This window comes from Pipistrellus hanaki (genome assembly GCF_964339955.1).
Source record: "Pipistrellus hanaki genome assembly, chromosome: 16".
Taxonomy (NCBI): domain Eukaryota; kingdom Metazoa; phylum Chordata; class Mammalia; order Chiroptera; family Vespertilionidae; genus Pipistrellus; species Pipistrellus hanaki.
In genome coordinates, this window is record NC_140518.1 from 38,711,388 (window position 1) to 38,732,180 (window position 20,793).

General features: G+C 57.5%; 1 protein-coding gene across 1 annotated transcript; it reads left to right on the plus strand.

Annotated features, from left to right (window-relative positions):
* Positions 1-3,593: 3,593 nt before the first annotated feature.
* Positions 3,594-19,226, plus strand: GUCY2D (guanylate cyclase 2D, retinal). Its single transcript, XM_084863835.1, has 19 exons — positions 3,594-4,552; positions 4,638-4,942; positions 7,731-8,082; positions 8,376-8,460; positions 8,729-8,831; positions 9,175-9,279; positions 11,073-11,153; positions 13,189-13,395; positions 13,497-13,653; positions 14,355-14,504; positions 15,108-15,256; positions 15,795-15,958; positions 16,051-16,243; positions 16,498-16,672; positions 16,938-17,036; positions 17,147-17,241; positions 17,318-17,403; positions 17,534-17,646; positions 18,124-19,226. Exons 1-18 carry the CDS (start codon positions 3,901-3,903, stop codon positions 17,625-17,627), a joined length of 3,252 nt encoding a protein of 1,083 aa, XP_084719961.1. The 5' UTR covers positions 3,594-3,900; the 3' UTR covers positions 17,628-17,646; positions 18,124-19,226.
* Positions 19,227-20,793: the final 1,567 nt, after the last annotated feature.

Below are 20,793 nucleotides of genomic sequence, written 5' to 3' on the forward strand. Positions count from 1 at the left end.
GTGACTCCCACGAACTGCCACTCTAAGGGCGCCGCCCTCTCTGGAAGGGGTGTTTTGCTCCAGCACAGTTTTAGCGACAAACAAACAAACAGGCTCTGCTCTGAGTCACCGGGAGGGCTGGGCGCCTGGAGAATGCTGGGTAACCTGGCGTGGGGACCAGGATGGATTTAAAATATTCCGCCCCTGGAATATAAACTGGTTCGGCCGCTGTGGAAAAACAGTATGGCAGAGTCCTCAAAAAGTTAAAAATAGAACTATTATAGGATCTGGCAATTCCACTTCTGGGTATATTCCCAAAAAAATTTAAAGGAGGAACTCAAACAGATGTCCACAGCAGAATTATTCACAATAGGCAAAAGGTGGGAAGAACTCAGGGGTCTATGGACAAATGAACGGATTAGCAAGCTGTGGTATAGACATACAATTCAGCCTTAAAAAGAAAGGAAATTCTGACACACGCTACAACATGGATGAATGTAGGGCATTATGCTAAGTGAAATATGCAAGACACACGTGCTGTATGATCCATTTATGAGGTACCTAGAGCAGTCAAATTCACAGAAATAGTAGAACGGTGGGTGCCAGGGGCTGGGGGAGGGAGAAATGAGGAATTGGTGTTTACTGGGTATGGGGTTTTGGTGTGCGGTGATTAAGAGGTTTTAGAGATGGGTAGTAGTGATGTGGCAAAACCACGTGAATATATTTAATGCCATTGAATTGTACACTTATAACATGTTCAAAATGGCAAATTTTGTATTTTACATAATTTACTATAAAAACAAAGTTCAAAAAGTTCTGCTCCTCATCCCTATCTACATTACCAGTCATTTCACGAACCCTGGAGGACAACCTGGAGCTTGTGGATTAAGCCAAGTCAGTCTCGGGGCCTCAGTCTCACCATCTGTGAAATGGAAGGGTTGGGTGGAGCTGTGACAGCAGAGGAGAGATGTAAGGGAAATAGACCTTATGGAAAGTAGGATGCCCAGGACTACATGAATGAACATTGACACCTAATCAATTTGAGACTTTACTACAGGTCAACATTTTTAAATTTTCATTTAAAATTTTAAAAATTTTTTAATTAAATCTTTATTATTGAAAGTATTACATATGTCCCCTTTTTTCCTCCATTGACCCCTTCTAGTCGGTCCCTTGTCCGTCCCCCCCTCCCCCGCCTTCACCACCCTATTGTCTGTGCGCATGATTATGCATACGTGCATACAAGATCTTTGTTTGATCTCTTCCCACCCCCCCACTCACCCCCCCCCTCTGAGATTCCACAGTCTGTCCCATGCTTCTGTTTCTGGATCTATTTTGTTCATCAGTTTATTTTGTTCATTAGATTCCACATATGAGTGAGATCAAGTGATACTTGTCTTTCTCAAAATTAAAATATTTTTTAAAAATATTTTATTGACTTGAGAGAGAGAGAGAGAGAGAGAGAGAGAGAGAGAAACATCAGTAATGAGAGAGAACCATTGATTGGCTGCCTCCTGCACATCTCCTACTTGGGATCGAGCCCACAACCTGGGCATATGCCCTTGACCAGAATCAAACCCTGGACCCGTCAGTCCACAGGCCAACACTCTATCCACTGAGCCAAACTGGCTAGGGCAAAACATTTTTTAAATTATAAAGTATTTCAAACATACAGAGAATCCCCTGAGATCTTAACACTCTTAAAAAGAATTTTTTTTCACTTTTAAAAATTGATTTCAAAGAGGAAGGGAAAGGGAGAGACAGAAACATCAGTGAGGAGAGAGTCATTGATTGGCTGCACCCTGCGTGCTCCACACTGGGCACGGAGCCCCGAACCCGGGCAGGTGCCCGCCTGGGGATCCAGCCCTGCCCTCCAGGTTCAGAGGTCCATGCTCGACCACCAAGCCTCGCTTGTTTTATGCGTATTTTTTAATCTGAAATTAAATTTATGTGGTGTGAGATGGAGATCTAATCTTATATCCCCTCCCCTTCCCCTCTGGCTAGCTAATCAGTCTCATTTATGAGATAGCTTTCTTCCCCACAGGTAAGAAATGTCCATTTCTTCATATAGCAAATTTCCATTTTTTGCTGTGATGTTTCTTTTTAAATCCTCACCTGAGAACATTTTTCCTGTTGATTTCTAGAGAGAATAGGAGGGAGAAAGGAGGAGGGGGGAGAGAGAGAGAAACATTTACGTGAGAGAGACACAACCATTGGTTGCCTCTGGGGCATGTGCCCTTGACTAGGAATTAAACCCGAGACCCCTTGATCTGCAGGCCGATGTTCTAACCATTGAGCTAACCGGCCAGGGCTTGCTGTGTTGTTGTTTTTCAGTGTTTTCCATTCTGTCGCGTTGGTCTATTTGCTTACCACTAAAAAAACACTATAAAGAATCTTAATTATTATAGCTTTGTATAATTTTTTAAATATATATTTTTATTGATTTCAGAGAGGAAGGGAGAGGGAGAGAGAGATAGAAACATCCATGTGAGAGAAAATCATTAGCCAAAACCAGTTTGGCTCAGCGGTAGAGCGTCGGTCTGCGGACTGAAAGGTCCCGGGTTTGATTCCGGTCAAGGGCATGTACATTGGTTGTGGGCACATCCCCTGTCGGGGGTGTGCAAGAGGCAGCTGGTTGATGTTTCTCTCTCATCGACGTTTCTAGCTCTCTCTCTCCCTTCCTTTCTGTAAAAAATCAATAAAATATTTTAAGAAAAAAAGAAAATCATTAAATTGTCTGCCTCCTGCTGCATGCCCCCCACTGGGGATCGAGCCCACAACCTGGACACATGCCCTGACCGGGAGTTGAACCGGTGACCCCTTGGTTCTTGGGTCGTCACTCAGCCCCTGAGCCACCCCTGGCTGGGCCTTTGTGTAAATGTTGATATATAGCAGGGCAAGTTGCCCATCACGTTCTCCTTTACACTTGATTTGTTTTTGTCATCTAGGAAATGATGTTCGTTGCCACAGGTGACTTCCACACAAACCTCCAAGACATGAAGCAGTTTTCCCAGCGTCACCGTCAGGAGGAGGGCTCTGTGCCTAGTTTCTCCACTGCCCGGGGTCCTGCCTCCCCACGGCCGCCGATGTGTCCGGGCCGGGAGAGGCGTGGGCAGGAGGGAGGCAGGCGGGTGGGCCGGTTTGGGTCTGGCCTCTGGGGCACACACTTTGCCAGTCAAGGGATGGGGCTTAACTGGCAACACGGGAGACAGAGATGGAGGGAGTGGAACTGGGAGCTCCCACCCTGGACGGAGCGCCCGCTGTGTCCGTGGGCATAGACAGTCCGGTCACTGTTCGGGCTGCGCAGCCTGAAGGGGGACCTGTAGCTCCTTTGTGCTGGGGCCCTGATCGGGGCGCTGGGAGGTTTGGGGGGAAAGAACCTGGAAGCCAGGACAGATACCCCCCCCCCCCCACCAAGTCCCAACCTCCTCCAGCGCCCCCCGCCCCACCCTCCCGCCTGATTAAGGGGCGCTAAGCAGCTCAGGCGGATTAAGGGCTCGGGCTGGCTGTTCCCACACCCCCGCCCGGCCGGCTGGAGAGGAGACCGGTGCGAGGGCTGGGACCCCGCACCCCGGCCCGCGCCCCTGCTTCACGGTGAGCGGTTCCTTCTCCCCCTGACGCATTTAGGTCGGGGGGGGGGGGCCGTTGGCCTGTCCCTCTGACCCCCCTTCCCGGGGGGCTCCGACCAGGGGAGAGGGGCAGCCAAGAGGGAGCAGGAAGCCGAAGGGCTGGGAGGTGCGGCGGGCTCCTGGACCCCATCTGGTCATCCAAGCTTAAGGCGGGGAAGTGGAGACACTGGGTTAACGGGCCTTTGAGAAACGGGGGGGTGAGGGGGTGCTGAGAGAGCCCAGGAGAGCTGGGGGGTGTGGGGTGTCTCATCAGGATGGGGGTACCCCCTGCTCTGTGCTGCAGAAGCGGGCAATGACCGGCCGTCCGGACGCCCGGCCGTGGCTCCCGCCGCCGCTGCTGCTGCTGCTGCTGCTGCTGCCGCCGCCGCCGGCGCGCCCCGCCGCGCTCACGGTCGGGGTGCTGGGCCCCTGGGCCTGCGACCCCATCTTCGCGCGCGCGCGCCCCGCGCTGGCCGCCAGCCTGGCCGCCGCGCGCCTCAACCGGGAGGCGGCCCGGGGCGCGCCCCGCCTGGAGGTGGCGCTGCTGCCCGAGCCGTGCGGGGCGCCGGGCGCGCTGCGGGCCGTGGCCGCCGCGCTGGCCCGCGTCTCGGGGCTCGTGGGCCCCGTGCACCCCGCGGCTTGCCGGCCGGCCGAGCTGCTGGCGCAGGAGGCGGGGGTGGCGCTGGTGCCCTGGGGCTGCCCGGGGGCGCGGGCGGCGGGCACCACGGCCCCCGCGGGGGCCCCCGCGGCCGAGGCCCTGTACGCGCTCCTCCGCGCCTTCCGCTGGGCGCGCGTGGCCCTGGTCACCGCCCCGCAGGACCTGTGGGTGGAGGCGGGGCGCTCGCTGGCCGCCGCGCTCCGGGCTCGGGGGCTGCCGGTCGCCCTGGTGACAGCCATGGAGCCCTCGGACGTGTCCGGAGCCCGGGCGGCCCTGCGGAGGGTGCGGGCGGGGCCCGGGGTCAGAGGTAGGCTCCCGCGGGCAGGGGGGTGGGGTGGGGCGCCCCGCGGGCCCCGGCGGGCGGACCCGGGAGCGTGTGTCTGTGTCCGCAGCGGTGATCATGGTGATGCACTCGGTGCTGCTGGGCGGCGAGGAGCAGCGCTGCCTCCTGGAGGCCGCGGAGGAGCTGGGCCTGGCGGACGGCTCCCTGGTCTTCCTGCCCTTCGACACGCTCCACTACGCCGTGCCCCCCGGGCCCGCGGCCGCGGCCGCGCTGGCCAACAGCTCCCGGCTCCGCAGGGCGCACGACGCGGTGCTCACGCTCACGCGCCGCTGTGCGCCCGGGGGCAGCGTGCTGGCCGGCCTGCGCCGGGCCCAGGAGCAGCAGGAGCTGCCCCCGGACCTCAACCTGCAGCAGGTAGCCGCTGCTGGGAGAGGGGCCGGGAGGAGAGGGAGGGGCGGGAGCTGGGGAAGAAGCAGAGGGAGGATGGCCACATTGGGGCAGGGAGGCTGGGGGCCAGGAGTGGAGAAGTGGATACAGTCATGGCATGAGCGGAGGATGGAGTCCGTGGAGAGAGGAGGATGGAGTCCGTGGAGAGAGGAGGATGGAGTCGGTGGGAGAGAGGAGGATGGAGTCGGTGGGAGAGAGGAGGACCACAATGGGGAGAGAATAAGGAGCAGCTCTACCTGCCCTGGAGACTCCTGGGTAGTGTGAACGCTCTGGTCTCGCTTGCTTGGGGCATCGTTTCCAGAAAGACTGAAATGAGAGTGAACCCTAAACTCTGCAGCATCTTTGCAGTCTACTTCAAGTAAACCCGCCCCCAGCACCACCACCGCGGACACCATAGTACACAGCTGGCGTTCTTAAGAGGGCAGGAAGGAGAGAGGGTACAGATTTCAGAGGTGCTCCCTCTGGGGGGCTTTTTAAAATGTATTTTATTGATTTTTTACAGAGAGGAAGGGGGAGGGATAGAGAGCTAGAAGCTAGAAACATCGATGAGAGAGAGACATCGACCAGCTGCCTCTTGCACACCCCCTACCGGGAATGTGCCCGCAACCAAGATACATGCCCTTGACCAGAATCGAACCTGGGACCTTTCAGTCCACAGACCAACACTCTATCCACTGAGCCAAACCGGGTTCGGCCTCTGGTGGTTTTAACTTGTTGAGAGCCATGACATCTTGTGAGAAGCAGAAAGGTCCATCATTCTTTAGATCCACGGCTTATTCCTGAAACCAGCTAATACCCAGGATTCCCTGAGAAACAGAATCCCAGTGCAGACCACCTCGTCCCACCCCGTGCATAAAAGGGGGGCTGTAAGCCACTAAGATAGAAGGGAATTTAGATGTCGGGGCACAGAAAACTAACAACTAAGAGGGCCCTGTGAGAGAGTGCTGGGAGTGAAGGAGGGGTGAAATACCCCCCACCCAGATGTGGGGTAGCCAGAGGCGGGAAGGAATGGGAACAGGTGGGATGGAGTGAAAGTGAGAGAGAGAGTAGAGAAAGCGGTGGGGGAAAAACCCTCTGTAGTTCTCAGTAAGCAAGGCATCAAGTCCTTGTTTACTTCTAAATCCATCCACTCTCCATTCTCGCTGTCACTGCCCTGGTTCGGGCCACACCATCTCTGGCTCAAACCTGAAAACAAAATCTTCCAAATGGTCTCTGATTCAGCACTTACCTGTCCTAGGCCTGTCTCCACCCAGCCATCAGCTTGAACTTCAGGCATGGGACTGTCACCCTCTGTCCGAAGCCTCCGAGGCTTCTCTGACCGGTCTGAGGTCCTCTCTCTTCCATCTTCCTTTTTTTTTTTTTTTTTAAATTCAGGGGTTTTTTTTTGTTTTATTTTTTTTATTTTATTGATTTTGTACAGAGAGGAAGGAAGAGAGAGATAGAGAGTTAGAAACATCGATGGGAGAGAGTCATCGATCAGCTGCCTCTTGCACGCCCCCTACTGGGGATATGCCCGCAACCAAGGTACATGCCCTTGACTGGAATCGAACCCGGGACCCTTCAGTCCCCAAGCCAACGCTCTATCCATTGAGCCAAACCGGTCTCTGCTCTTCCATCTTCCTTGAACTTCCATCAGACCCGGCTAGTTTGGTTTCCCTGGATGTGTCCTTCTCTTTCCCTCCATGCCGCAGGCTGTGCTGTTTCCACTCTCCCGCACCAGCTGTCTGTTCCCTGGATAATTCCGGCTCATTTCCCGAGGGAGGGCCCTCCTTCCTGTCTCCGTTCCTGGACCTCACTCACTGCCCTGCCTGACATCCTGTCCGTCTCCCCAACCAGCGGAGATTCCCTGAGACAGGGACTCTGTCTTGTCTACCGATATACCCCTCGTGCTTCCCATGCCGCCTGGCACTGTGAGAAGTGGGAATAGAGAGGCTACGTGAGGTCTCCGGGAACAAAGAGACTAAAAATGGGAATTAGAAGGCGCCTGGTTAGTGGTAGGTAATGACGTTAAAAATACAGTCAGGCCCGGTTGGCATGGCTCGGTGGTTGAGCATCGACCATGAAGCAGGAGGTCATGTTTCCATCGCGGGTCAGGGCACGCGCCCAGTTTGGGGGTTGATCCCCAGTAGGGGGCGCGCAGGAGGCAGCTGACGGATCAACGATTCTCATCATTGATGTTCCTATCTCTCCCTCTTCCTTCCTCTCTCTGAAATCAATTAAAAATACATTCAGGCCAAAACCGGTTTGGCTCAGTGGATAGAGCCTCGGACTGTGGACTGAGGGGTCCCAGGTTCGATTCCGGTCGGGGGCATATACCTTGGTTGTGGGCACATCCCCAGTGGGTGTGTGTGTGTGTGTGTGTGTGTGTGTGTGTGCAGGAGGCAGCTGCTCAATGTTTCTCTCTCATTGATGCTTCTGGCTTTCTATCCCTTTCCCTTCCTCTCCGTAAAAAAATCAATAAAATATATTTTAAAATATATATATTCAGGGCAACCAACAGGAAAAGGAAGGGAAGATCTGTAGGAAAAGGAGAGTTAGAATTAACCAAAGGTGAGAAGAGTCTAAGAGTCCTGAGAGGAAGGAAGATCCGTGGGAAAGGAATTGGGATAGGCAGAGACAACAGGGAGATGGGGCACCTCTGACTGGGAAGTGAGGACAGTCAAGGGCTGAAGGGCCCCGGGGAAAGGTAAGGAGAAGGGCAGTCTGTTTACGGGCCGGGACCCCACCCCCTGAGCCCCTCCCCCTCCTCCCCCAGGTGTCCCCACTCTTCGGCACCATCTACGACGCGGTGCTCCTGTTGGCGGGGGCCGTGGCGGGGGCCGGGGCGGCGGCAGGTGGCGGCGGGGCGCCCGGAGCAGCTGCGGCCCACCGCGCCCAGGAGGCCCCGGCCCCGGGTTTCTGCGGGGCCCTGGGAGGAGCCGAGGAGCCCCCGCTGGTGCTGCTGGACACAGACGAGGCGGGGGACCAGCTGTTCGCCACGTACATGCTGGACCCCGCCCGGGGCTCCTTCCGCTCCGCCGGGACCCCCGTGCATTTCCCTGGAGGGGGCCCGGGGCCTGGGCCCGATCCCGCTTGCTGGTTCGACCCAGACGCCATCTGCAGCGGAGGTGAGGGCCGACCCCAGCCTCCACCAGGACCGTCCCCGGGGACCTCCCGCAGAGTGGGGACAGACAGTGGGCCCGAGACGTGTGCGGGGCCCCTCTCTTGCTGAGCCCCTGACGCCCTCTTCCTGGCATTCCCAGAAGCTCCCTGTTAGCGGAACTCACGGCCTTTGGCCAGCTCCCTTTCCCGGCTCCCACCCCCTGCCCGGGAGCCTCCAGGGTACGGCCTGACCGCAGGCTTCCCTAGGAAGGCTGCCTCCCCTCGGCGTGGTCCTCAGGGTCCCTCTCCCTGCCCTCAGGAGTGGACCCGGGCCTGGTCTTTATCGGCTTCCTCCTGGTGGTTGGGATGGGGCTGGCGGGGGCCCTCCTGGCCCATTATGTGAGGTGAGTGAGGCGGTGAGGGGAGCAGGAGGGCAGCTTGGCTCTCTTCGGCCAGAAATGCAGCTGTGCAACAAGCCTGGGCCCCTCGAGAGAGGCGGAGAGTGTTTTTTAAAGGGACAAGAGGGACGGGTCCTAGAAGGCTGTCCTAGTCCCAAGGGAGGTCTGGTTTGGGGATGGCTACCCGCCCCCCACCCCCCAGCAACATGGTCCCCTTCCGGCTCCTCTCGTGCCCGCGGGCCCCCTTTGCGGAGATGACCTGCTTCCCCACCAGGCACCGGCTGCTCCACGTCCAAATGACCTCAGGCCCCAACAAGATCCTCTTGACTCTGGATGACATCACCTTCCTTCACCCACCAGGGGGCGGCTCTCAAAAGGTGGGAGAAGCAGGGAGCCAGGATCCAACTCTCATTCCTTGAATATCTGGTCCCCAGCCCTTGCCCCAACTGGAAAGGAGGTCTGGTGTCTGCCCCGGCCCTGCCCCAGGCCTGGTGTGCGCACCAAGGGTCCCAGGCCCAGTCCTGGCTGCTGCCCAGGGCAGCGTGAAGCTCCAACAGGAAATGAATGTTTGTTTTGTAAACTGTCAACTGCGGTGCCCTGGGAAGTACTATCACGATCACCTTCCCTAATGACTCTTTAACCCCCAGAACTCTGCCTGAGAACTCAATACATCCGGGACCGGAGTGTATTTGACCCCTTGAATTGACCTCTGCCCTCCAGGGGGCCCCGGGCAGTAGTCGGTCGAGTCTGGTGGCCCGCAGTGCGTCCGACCTTCGCAGCGTCCCCAGCCAGCCTGCGGACAGCCCCAACATCGGCCTCTATGAGGTGAGCCTGACCCGGGAGGCTGAGCTCCGTCCGTTCCCAGAGTCACGTCCGATCCTCAGGAAATGGAGACAGGAACCCCAAAGAGGGAGGAGAGGTCATACGTTTCTAAAAGGGAAGCAACCAGGAATCCTTCCTGCCCAGGGTTGTCACTTAGCTGCTACCCCGGTGAGGCGTCCGCAGAGCCAACCTCAGTGTCCCAGGGGCCAGGAGCCTGCCCGGTGGGGAGCGTGCTGGGACCAGCGTGCAGCCTGGTGTGGCCACTGAGAACACCCCCCACTTTGCTGGGAGCCCCGGGTCCTTCCGCCTCAGAGATAAGCCTCCAGGTTACCGAAGGGCACAGACCTCCAGGAAAGTTGGGGCGGAGGGGCCTCTGGGATATGGCTTGCCGGCCACAGAACGGACAATTCCAGGACACGGATTGATCAGGATGGCGAGTTTCCAGACACGGCTACCCATGACTCAAACCGACTCACGTTTCGGCCCCACCCGGCATTTCCACCCAGTTCCACCCGGACTCAGGAAGGGCGAGCCTTCGAGGGGAAAGGAAAGCCACCGAGGGCCACAGGACATTAACGATGGGCTCAGCCAACCTGAGTGGTGGATGAGTGGGAGTTAATGAGAACGAATTCAGGGAGAGCTGAGAGAGAGCTCAGCCAATCAGAGGGGGAGGGCATATTTAGAGCTCCAGAGGGTCAGGTCACCGAGAGAATACAGAGACTGTCACGTAGAAATCATCACGCCATAGCTCAGAGCAGCACTACCGTCATTTTTGGCAGGTTATTCCTCACTGTATTGGACTACCCTGTGCCTTGAAGAATGTTGAGTGTCTCCTACCTCTGGCCCTTTTTACTAAACATAGCTCTCAGTGCTGTTTTTTTTATTTAATTATATATATATATATATTCTTATTGATTTCAGATAGTAAGGGAAAGGGAGTGAGAGGTAGAAACATCAGTGATGATAGAGCCTCATCCATCAGCTGCCTCTGCACACCCCCAACTGGGGATGGAGCCCACAATCCGGACATGCGCTCCAACCGGAAGAAATCAAACCATGACCTATTATACTGGCTCACAGGTCACTGAGCCACACTCGTTTGGCTGCCTTCAGTTTTTGTGACAATTAAGAATGTCTCCATTTTTCTTTCAAAATGCTTTTTAGGGGTCTGTATCAACATCCCCCCTCCCCAAATTCCCTTCTTGTCCAAATCCCTTATCAACAGGCAAGGCCAGCTACAAGGTCCAGGGCAAAATAAAAATGAAGGGCCCCTTGTTCATTCCAGATGACCACAGCAGATCCTTGAACCAGCTCAGGCCTACTGAGCGTGGGCCCCTGTGTGGCTGCAGATATTGCAGGCCCGTGAGCCAGCCTGCTGTTCAGCTGGGGACAATGGGGCCCAGAGCCTTGAGGGGAGCTGCCTAAACTGCGCCTTCAGTCTATAGTAAAGCCTGATCCACCCAGACTCCTGACTCCACCACAGCGCGCTCTCATGCACCAGATGGCGATGAGGGCTATGACCTCAGTGACTTGTGTGTTAGCAATGGCTTGCTCAATAGGACTGTTGGTGAGCATCCTGACTGGTTTGGCTAAGTGGGTAGAGCGTCAGGCTGTGGACTGAAAGGTCCCGTGTTCAATTCTGGTCAAGGCATGTACCTTGGTTGCAGGCTCAATCCCCAATAGAGGCATGCAGGAGGCAGCTGAACATCCTTCTCCCTTCCTCTCTGTAAAAGTCAATGAAAATATATTAAAAGAATAAAAAGAAACTGAGTTCACTACTCATATTTCTGCTCCAGGGAGACTGGGTGTGGCTGAAGAAATTCCCAGGGGATCAACACGTAGTTATCCGCCCAGCAACCAAGACAGCCTTCTCCAAGGTAGGACTGGGCCCATGGGGGGGGGGGGGGGGCGGGTGGCCATCATCTCTCCTTTCTTGCCTTCTCTCTGCAGCTGGGTACAGAGGTAGGCCCCCAGTGGAAAGATCAAGAGGTCTCAGTGAAGTGTCCCCTCCTCTCTGAAGCAGCTTTCCCATTATGCTCTCTGATAACACCAGTTATTTCCTCTGATGTGCTGCTCGTATATGTAATTTTATGTTCCTCTGTGTGCCCGATTATTTATCTGCCTCCCTGACTAGCCCGAAAGCTGTGTGAAGGCTTCCCCGAGCCCCCTCCATTATATTTTCAGCACCCAGCATAGTGTCTGCAACATTAGAGAGCCCCAATGAATGTTTGCTGAGTGAGTGATAGAAAGTAAAAAAAAAATGGGCTTCCTGTTCTGTCAGGTCATTCATGCAGAATGGCCTGGCTGATGCATGGGGACATTGGGGCCCAGAGCCTTGCCATTCAGCTGGGGACAATGGGGCCCAGAGCCTTGAGGGGAGCTGCCTAAACTGCGCCTTCAGTCTTTAGTAAAGCCTGATCCACTCAGACTCCTGACTCCACCACAGCGCGCTCTCATGAACCAGATGGCGATGAGGGCTATGACCTCAGTGACATTTGTGTTAGCAATGGCTTGGAAGGATGTTCAGCTGCCTCCTGCATGCCTCTATTGGGGATTGAGCCTGCAACCAAGGTACATGCCTTGACCAGACGAGTGAAGTGAAAAGTTGGCAGAGGCTATAAAATGGCTTATTCTGGTTCTTCCAACCTCAATGCCCCCCTAACACCATGCAGCCTTGGCCTGGCCTCCTTCCTTGATGCCTCCCCAGAAGCTCTTGGTCATGGCTGCAGAATGACTTAAGTGGACTACTTGTAGTTGTCAACGGACTAAATCACCACTAAATACAGCAGGCAGGCAATGAAGATGGAAAGAAGCCCGTCACTGAACCAAAGGAAAGCTAGAAAAGGAATTAGCCACCTGCTAGCCCCCACTTCCCAGCATGCCAAGCGGTGAGGGCCTCAGTCTGGGACTACAGCTTGACTACTCAGCCTCTACTTCCTGAACTTGGGGAGGAGGGTGGAGCCGCAGGCAGAGTGATTCATCAGTACAAGCCATTCCTGGTGGGGTCTTTGTTTGTTTGTTTGTTTTTTAAAGATAATCTTATTGACCTCGATCGAGGAAGGGAGAGGGATAGAAAGACAGAAACATCAATGATGAAAGAGAATCACCGATGGACTGTCCCCTTGCACATACTCCACTGGGGACCAAGCCCACAACCTGGGCATACGCTCTTGGCTGGAATCGAACCCGGGACCCTTCAGTCCGCAGACACACTGTTTCCACTGGGTCAGATCATCTAGGGCTATTTCTATTTTTTTAAAATATATTTTATTGATTTTTTTACAGAGAGGAAGGGAGAGGGCTAGAGAGCTAGAAACATTGAGAGAGAATCATCGATCAGCTGCCTCTTGCACACCCCCTACTGGGGATGTGCCCGCAACCAAGGTACATGCCCTTGACCGGAATCGAACCTGGGGCCTTTCAGTCCACAGGCCGATGCTCTATCCACTGAACCAAACCGGTTTTGGCATCTAGGGCTATTTCTGGTATTTTGTGGTGTGTTTTTTTTAAAGCAGTGCAGCTTCTCCCTGGTTCTTCCCCCAAAGGCTGTTACATCAGAAGGGGATGTGGTGGTGCCAGTGGCTTCTCCTTCCTGAGGTGTTTTTCCCTGAGGCCTGGACAGCTCCAAGTCTGATGGTTAATAAATCGGAACCTGCCTAGATCCTGATGCCCAGTGCAAAGGAGTCTTTTCACTTGTAACTTTAAACTAAACCCATACTCAGTCTCTGAGCGGTAGCCTTTGAAGATGTCTCTTCAGAGAGAGAAGTCTGCTGAAGAAAGCCCTCCTACGTGCCCTATGGACCTTCTGTTCACCACTGTAATCCCATCTTCAAAACCAGCCCTGAGTCACAGCCTCTCGTCCCCACCTTGCTCCCGGGGTAAATGCCTGTTACCTTCCCCCCAACCCCCCAGCTGCGGGAGCTGCGGCACGAGAACGTGGCCCTCTACCTGGGGCTCTTCCTGGCGGGGGGAGCGGACGGCGCCGCGGCCCCCGGGGAGGCCGTGCTGGCCGTGGTCTCGGAGCACTGTGCGCGGGGCTCCCTGCACGACCTGCTCGCCCAGAGAGACATAAAGCTGGACTGGATGTTCAAGTCCTCCTTGCTCCTGGACCTCATCAAGGTGTGTGGGGAGCAGGGAGGCCGGGGGAGGGGCAGGGGCGGGGAAGAGAGCTCAGGGGAGCAGGGGCTGAAGCTGCCCCTCACCCCACCCACCCCCTCCAGGGAATGAGGTACCTGCACCACCGAGGCGTGGCCCACGGGCGACTTAAGTCCCGGAACTGCGTGGTGGACGGGAGGTTTGTGCTAAAAGTCACGGACCACGGCCACGGGAGGCTGCTGGAAGCGCAGAGGGTGCTGGCAGAGCCCCCCAGCGCGGAGGGTAGGACTGCCGGCTCACAATTCCAAGGCCCTCCTGTCCCTCCGCCTGGCATCCCTCCCTCCGCCTGGCATCTCTCCATCTCACATCTCCCGGACGCGACCCCTGCTGCGGAGAAGGCCTTGTGACCTCTGAGATGAGGAGGGTGAAGTCCCAGAGGCGGGGCATTATCGGGGCGCAGCCTTATCCCTGAGGAGCCGACCTTCTGTCCTTGCGATGCGGCCTGTTCCACTTGGGACTTAGCCTGGGGGCGGGGCTTGTGCCCAGGGGCGGGATCTCCTCTGGGCCGGGGGCGGGTCTTGTGCCCAGGGGCGGGGTCTCCTCTGGGCCAGAGGCGGGGCTTGTGCCCAGGGGCGGGATCTCCTCTGGGCCGGGGGCGGGTCTTGTACCCAGGGGCGGGGTCTCCTCTGGGCCAGAGGCGGGGCTTGTGCCCAGGGGCGGGATCTTCTCTGGGCCAGAGGCGGGGCTTGTGCCCAGGGGCGGGGTCTCCTTTGGACCAAGGGCGGGGCCTCTGGGTGAGGGCGGGGCTTTTCTGAGACCCCTGCGGGTGGCCTCCCCTGGGGATAGCTGCGGGGGGGGGTGGGGGGGGCCAGGGCCAGCCTCAGGCGGGGGAGGGGAGGGGTTGGTGAGTGGGGGGTGGGGTTGTCTGTCCACAGTTCCCCCCCTAGGCCCTCCGCGCGCCCACGCCTTCTTCCCCACCCCAGACCAGCTGTGGACAGCCCCGGAGCTGCTCCGGGACCCGGGCCTGGAGCGCAGGGGCACGCTGGCCGGCGACGTGTTCAGCGTGGGCATCATCATGCAGGAGGTGGTGTGCCGCAGCGCGCCTTACGCCATGCTGGCGCTGACCCCCGCGGGTACGGCCCCCTCCAGTGGGGTTTGAGCTAGAAGGGCCTCCTGCTGTTCGGCAGAGCCGGGCCACACCCAGCCTCGCTCTTTCCCTCAAGCCCAGTGCTGAGACTTAGTTATGTAGGCCTCCCTTCAAGCCGGGTCTGAAGGCGCAGAGAGCCAAGCCCCAGGATAGGCAGGGGCGGTTCTTAGGCGCCAGACATTTCCTCCGTCCTGATGCTGGGCTCCAAACTGCTCCCCCAACAGATGGAACAGGCTCCTCTCTGGTTCTTAGGGGCCTCCCGAGACAGCGGCGTGGGGGGGGGGAGATGAGAAAACAGCAGTTGAACATGGTTCAAATCATATTATATATATCATCTATAGGACTCAGCAAGCTACTTGATCATCCTAGCCCTCGCTTCCTATGTGTAATAAATATTGATAGTAGTCTCTGTCACCTTACTGCCCCCCCCACTCAGGGCTCAGGGTTCCCTTGTCGCTCCCAGCAACCCCCTTCCCCACCTACCAACGCTCTGATTTAAAGGGCCCCTTCCACGCCCCGCCCATCTTGAGCTTCAATGGTCAGGCTTCTGTTCTGGTGCCCCCCTCTCACGGCCCCCTCGTGCCTCCAGAGGTGGTGCAGAGGGTGCAGAACCCCCCTCCGCTGTGCCGGCCCCTGGTGTCCATGGACCAGGCTCCCATGGAGTGCATCCAGCTGATGACGCAGTGCTGGGCGGAGCAGCCGGACCATCGGCCCTCCATGGACCGCACCTTCACCCTGGTGAGGGGCTGGGCAAGGGCAAGGGCTGGGCTGGCCACCTGCCGGCAACCCGGGGAGCTGCAGGAAGGCAGCTGGCAGGACCTCTGACCCGCCAGGCTCTTCCTCAGGGGCAGCCTGAGCACTGGGTTTTGGGGGGACAGAGTTAGAGTGGAGGCCACAGAGGCCTTTGAGGCCTGAGACAGAGCTGTGGGTGGGAGAAATATTTGATTCCGTTCAGTATTAATTGAGAACTAAGTATGTTCCTGGCCAAACGTGGCAGAAAGACCCTGGGCCTGGGAATTGGCGCTGAGGGTGGATTGGTTTCAGTGCTCTGTGAATGACTAGCGGAGGACAGCTGGCCTTATGGGGTCCCCATTTCCTGTGTGCCTATTCATAATGTGGGAAAGCACAGCGCCCGGCATCCTGGGGTGTGGGAGGGGCCTGATGAGTTGAAGATGAATGAATAGGCGAGAGAGAGAATCCGGCATAACTCTGCCCCAGGAGGGGGCCATGGCAGCCAAGGTCCTCAGCAGGCCCCCCAGCTACCTCCTCCCGCCAGTTCAAGAGCATCAACAAGGGCCGCAAGACCAACATCATCGACTCCATGCTGCGGATGCTGGAGCAGTACTCCAGCAACCTGGAGGACCTGATCCGGGAGCGCACGGAGGAGCTGGAGCTGGAGAAGCAGAAGACCGACCGGCTCCTCACGCAGATGCTGCCTCCGTAGGGGCCAGCGGGGACAGAGCGGGGAGGGCAGCGGGACGCCAGCCGGACTGGGGTGGCCCCCGGGTGACCTCGCCGCCTGCCACCCCTAGGTCGGTGGCTGAGGCTCTGAAGATGGGGACACCCGTGGAGCCCGAGTACTTTGAGGAGGTGACCCTGTACTTCAGCGACATCGTGGGCTTCACCACCATCTCCGCCATGAGCGAGCCCATCGAAGTGGTGGACCTGCTCAACGACCTCTACACGCTCTTCGATGCCATCATTGGCTCCCACGACGTCTACAAGGTGGGGTGTGCAGGGGACAGGCCCTTCCTCCCAGCCAGCCCTCCCCGCCGGCCCCCGGGCCCCCAGCCCGGTCCTCTTTCCCGGACAGAACTCCTTTCCTCCCCTCCCCGCCACCCCCAGCTCAGCCCCCAGCTCAGTCCCCAGCTCCGAGGATCCCCGGTGTCTCTGCGCTCGAACCCGGTTTGGGCCTCCTGACAAGGGACCCTCACGTGGGGGGGGGGTCTCAGTCCTGAAGCCCTGCGGCCCCCCCTCAGGTGGAGACCATCGGGGACGCCTACATGGTGGCCTCCGGGCTGCCCCAGCGCAACGGGCAGCGGCACGCGGCGGAGATCGCCAGCATGGCCCTGGACATCCTCAGCGCCGTGGGCTCCTTCCGCATGCGCCACATGCCCGAGGTGCCCGTGCGCATCCGCATAGGCCTGCACTCGGGTAGGTCCTCCCCCCCCGCACCCCTCCGTCCCCCCACTCCACCCCCCGCCGCCCCCCCCCACGCTGGGCGCTCCTCTCTGGGGCGGGGGGGGGGGGGGCGCTTGCCCTGGAGCCGCTCTGCATGCTGCGGTCAGGGAGCGCTTGGGAGTGTTTCTTTGGGGGAGCCGGTGGGGTTGATGGGGCGCTAACCTCCCCCAGGCCCCAGGGGCCGCCCAGCCGCCAGCTCCAGCCCCGGCCCCTCCTCCCACCACCCCGCTCCCCGCAGGCCCGTGCGTGGCCGGCGTGGTGGGGCTCACCATGCCGCGGTACTGCCTGTTCGGCGACACGGTCAACACCGCCTCGCGCATGGAGTCCACGGGGCTGCGTGAGTGCGGGCGGGGGCGGGGGGCGGGGGGCGGCGCGGCGGGGTCCGCAGGGAACCGGCAGCGGGAGGACGCGGGCGCGGAGCCGGGTCACCCCGTCCTCTGCCCCCAGCTTACCGCATCCACGTGAACGCGAGCACCGTGCGCATCCTGCGCGCCCTGGACCAGGGCTTCCAGACCGAGGTGCGCGGCCGCACGGAGCTGAAGGTGAGGCCGCCGCTCCCCCCACCCCCGCCCCCGCCCCGGCCCCGCCTGTCTGATCCTCCCTCCCTGTGTCTTCCAGGGCAAGGGCACGGAGGAGACGTACTGGCTGGTGGGCAGACGCGGCTTCACCAAGCCCATCCCCAAGCCGCCGGACCTGCATCCGGGGTGAGGAGCCGTCCCCCGGGGGCGGGCCGGGCCTAACCCCGCCCGGCCGCCAAGTGGCAAGACCTGGGCCCTAAATCCCCCCCCCCCCCCAACTCTCATCCTCGACCCCTGAGGCGCCCTCTCCCTGCAGGGCCAGCAACCACGGCATCAACCTGCAGGAGATCCCCCCCGAGCGGCGCCAGAAGCTGGAGAGGGCGCGGCCGGGCCTGTTCCCGGGAAAGTGACGCCTGGCGGCCGGGACAGGTGCTCCCCCGGGCCCCTCCCCAGAGGGCAGGGGCTGGCGCCTCTCTCCCAGCTTAAGGACCAGCCCTGCCTGCGACTCCCCATCCAAGCCAAGTGTCCTGGTTTCTGTCTGACGTGGTGAGCCCGGGCTGGCTCCTAACCCAGAGCTCTCCCCCGGAGGGGAGCACCAGCCACGGATTCTGGTAGGGAAGGTCTGGAGGGGTCCAGGAATTCCGACGTGGGAATCCCTGTAACCATGACCTTCTGTGACCTCTCCTCAGACCCCCAGTGCATTAACCAGCCCCCACCACACCCCCACAGGCTGTGCCCTGCTCAAGAGACAGAACCCTAGGGGGCAGCGTTCACTGGAGGACAGATGACTGCGAAAGCTCTTCTGGCCTCCTCCCGCCTTCAGGAAGCTCTGATCCATGGCCCTCCCCTTCCTGGGTGAGCCCTCCTGGTTCCACCATTTCCTCTGACACCCTCCTCTCCCCTCAGGTCACCCCCAGAAGCTCCTCTTCCTGACAAGTGCTGCTACAGGTGACCAAAACCTGCCTGCTGCCCGCCGGGGGCTTCTGTGCAGCTTTTCGTCCAAGGACTCAGCCTTTGGAAGACCTGGCTGCCGGCCGGCGGTGTGGCCTGTGGAAAGTCCGGTGCCCTCGCTGGGCTTGGTCCCCTCCACGGGGAGTGCGAGCGGCCCACGTGGCTTCCACGCCCCCGGCTCTGACAGCCGGGTTCTGAATGGTTGGCCTTGGGATCCAGGGCCCTGGGCATGTGACCTCCAGCCCCAGTGACCCTGAGACCAGCAGGATGTTGAGATGGGGTGGGGGGTGGGGGATGGGGATTCGCCTCTTTCCAGGGCTTCTTAAGGCACCAGGAAGCAAGTTCTGGGATTGGATGCCCCAACCCCAGAGAAGGCGGAGACCTCCTGGCCCACCAGAGCAGAGGATGTCACCCAGGCTGAGGGTGTGAGGGCTGCTGTTTAGCGTCAAGTGTCAGTTCCTACTCCCTCCCCCACCTGTCAGGAACTGCCTCCTTCACTTGTGGGCGTAACCACGTAACGTGCCCAAGTGCAGAGAAAAGCTTGCTTTAAGGCGGAGGAAAAAAAAAAAAAAAAAAAAAAAAGCCAACTGCACCAAACCTTTCCTAACCAGACACCCAGGGGATACGAGTGTTCTCGGTTTGCCTGGGCAGCCAGCCCGTCCTGGCACGCCCCTGGCTGGAGAGTCTCTGTGGAACTCTCATGTCCCAGAGCATGGGCCTCGGCATGTGTGACTCGGTGTCCTCCTCCGTTGCTGCAGACCAGGAGAGGGTTAGCAGGTGCGGCAGGCACCCAGGCTGCCACTCTTGGCAGTGAGCATCCGGCCCCTGGAAGTGTGCAAGTAGAACTGGAGACATCATGGACCAAGGATACAGCCAGAGGGAACTCCTAGGTGGAAGCATGAGCTAAATCTTCACTATGTGGCGGGTGGGCCAGCAGCGGTGACATCACCTTGGAATTTGTTAGAAATGCCCATGGAACTACATGATCCTGGGATCCCTAATATTTCCAGAATCTCTAAGATTTCATTAACACACACACACACACACACACACACACAAAATAGCCTGAGACTTGTTCTGATTAGCCTACGGGGTGATTTTTATTTTGTTTGAGTTAACATTTTTAAAGTAAGAGATACCACATTTAACCCTAGCCCAGTTGTTCTCAACCTTTCTAATGCCGCGACCCTTTAATACAGCTCCTGATGTTGTGGTGACCCCCAACCATAAAATTATTTTCGTTGCCACTTCATCACTGTAATCTTGCTACTGTTATGAATCGTAATGTAAGTATCTGTGTTTTCCGATGGTCTTAGGCTCTACAGCAGCGGTTCTCCCACAGGTTGAGAACTGTAAGCAGGGTCACCTAAGACCAAAATTACAGTGATGCAGTAGCAACAAAAAAAATTTTATGGTTGGGGGTCACACAACATGAGGAACTGTATTAAAAAGGATCGTGGCGTTAGAAAGGTTGAGAACCGCTGCCCTAGCCAGTTTGGCTCAGTGGATAGAGCATTGGCCTATGGACAGAAGAGTCCCGGGTTCAATTCTGGTCAAGGGCTTGTGAGTCCAGGTTGTACGCTCGTGCGGGCTCCAGTTAGGGAGCGTGCAGGAGGCAGCTGATCAATGATTTTCTTTCATCATTGATGTTTCTGTGTCTCCCTCTCTCTTCCTCTCTGTAATCAATAAAAATGTATTTTTTAAAAAGAGGTACTGCATTTAAAAAAAAAAAAATATATATATATATATATATATATATATATATATATATATATACCAAATTTCTCTTTTCTCTGAAATTAAAAGCCCTGCTGAGGGGCAACTGCTAACTGTCTATGGAGCTAAAGAGCAACTGTCCCCCAACCTGGGGCTTCACTCTCCACTTCTCAGGGTCCCCCCACTCCCTGTCCCCACCAACACTGTCTGAGCATCTCTGTGCTTGGCTGGCCCTGAGGGCTGTGATCTCAGGACTCCGGGGGTAGCTAGTGTTAGGATTGCTAGTGCTCCTGGAAGTTGCGTTGCCTGGTGTGTAAAATCCTGAAAGCCACAAGCTTAGTGGTCGTGCCCCCCTTCCTAAAGGTAGAAAAATCTAAAATCCAGCACTTGTGGGTTCTGGTTACTCAAGGTGGTGCTGCTATAGTGAGTAATTTAGTGGATAAAAACAAAAACAAAAAACATTTTAAACAGTTTGGAGATGATGAATTAAGGATTTTGTAAAAACCCTGATGTGCGCACAAAATATTTTTTGAATTATGTACATTTTAAAACATCTCTCTTCAGATTTTCTCTGTACTTAGGTCCCAGGGTCTAGGGCAGATTCTGCATTGCTGGTGCTGGACTGGACAGTGTGGATTTTGCTCTCACTCCCCTGCCTCTTCCCTCCCTTCCCACCTCACCTCACCCTCTCCTTCCTCTCTCCCCTCTGCGAGGGGCCTGGGTACCTAATGGCCTGTGACTCAGGGAAGCCTCAGGGGAGAGTTGACCTGGGGTTGGTGCGGGGGGATTAGTGTGAGTTATTCCCTAGAGGAGGAGGGGGGTGAGGAAGAGGAAGAGGAGGAGGAGAAGAAGGAGGAAGAGGAGGAGGAAAAGGATGAGCTGGGGTTCAAACCTAGGTTGAGGTAGAAG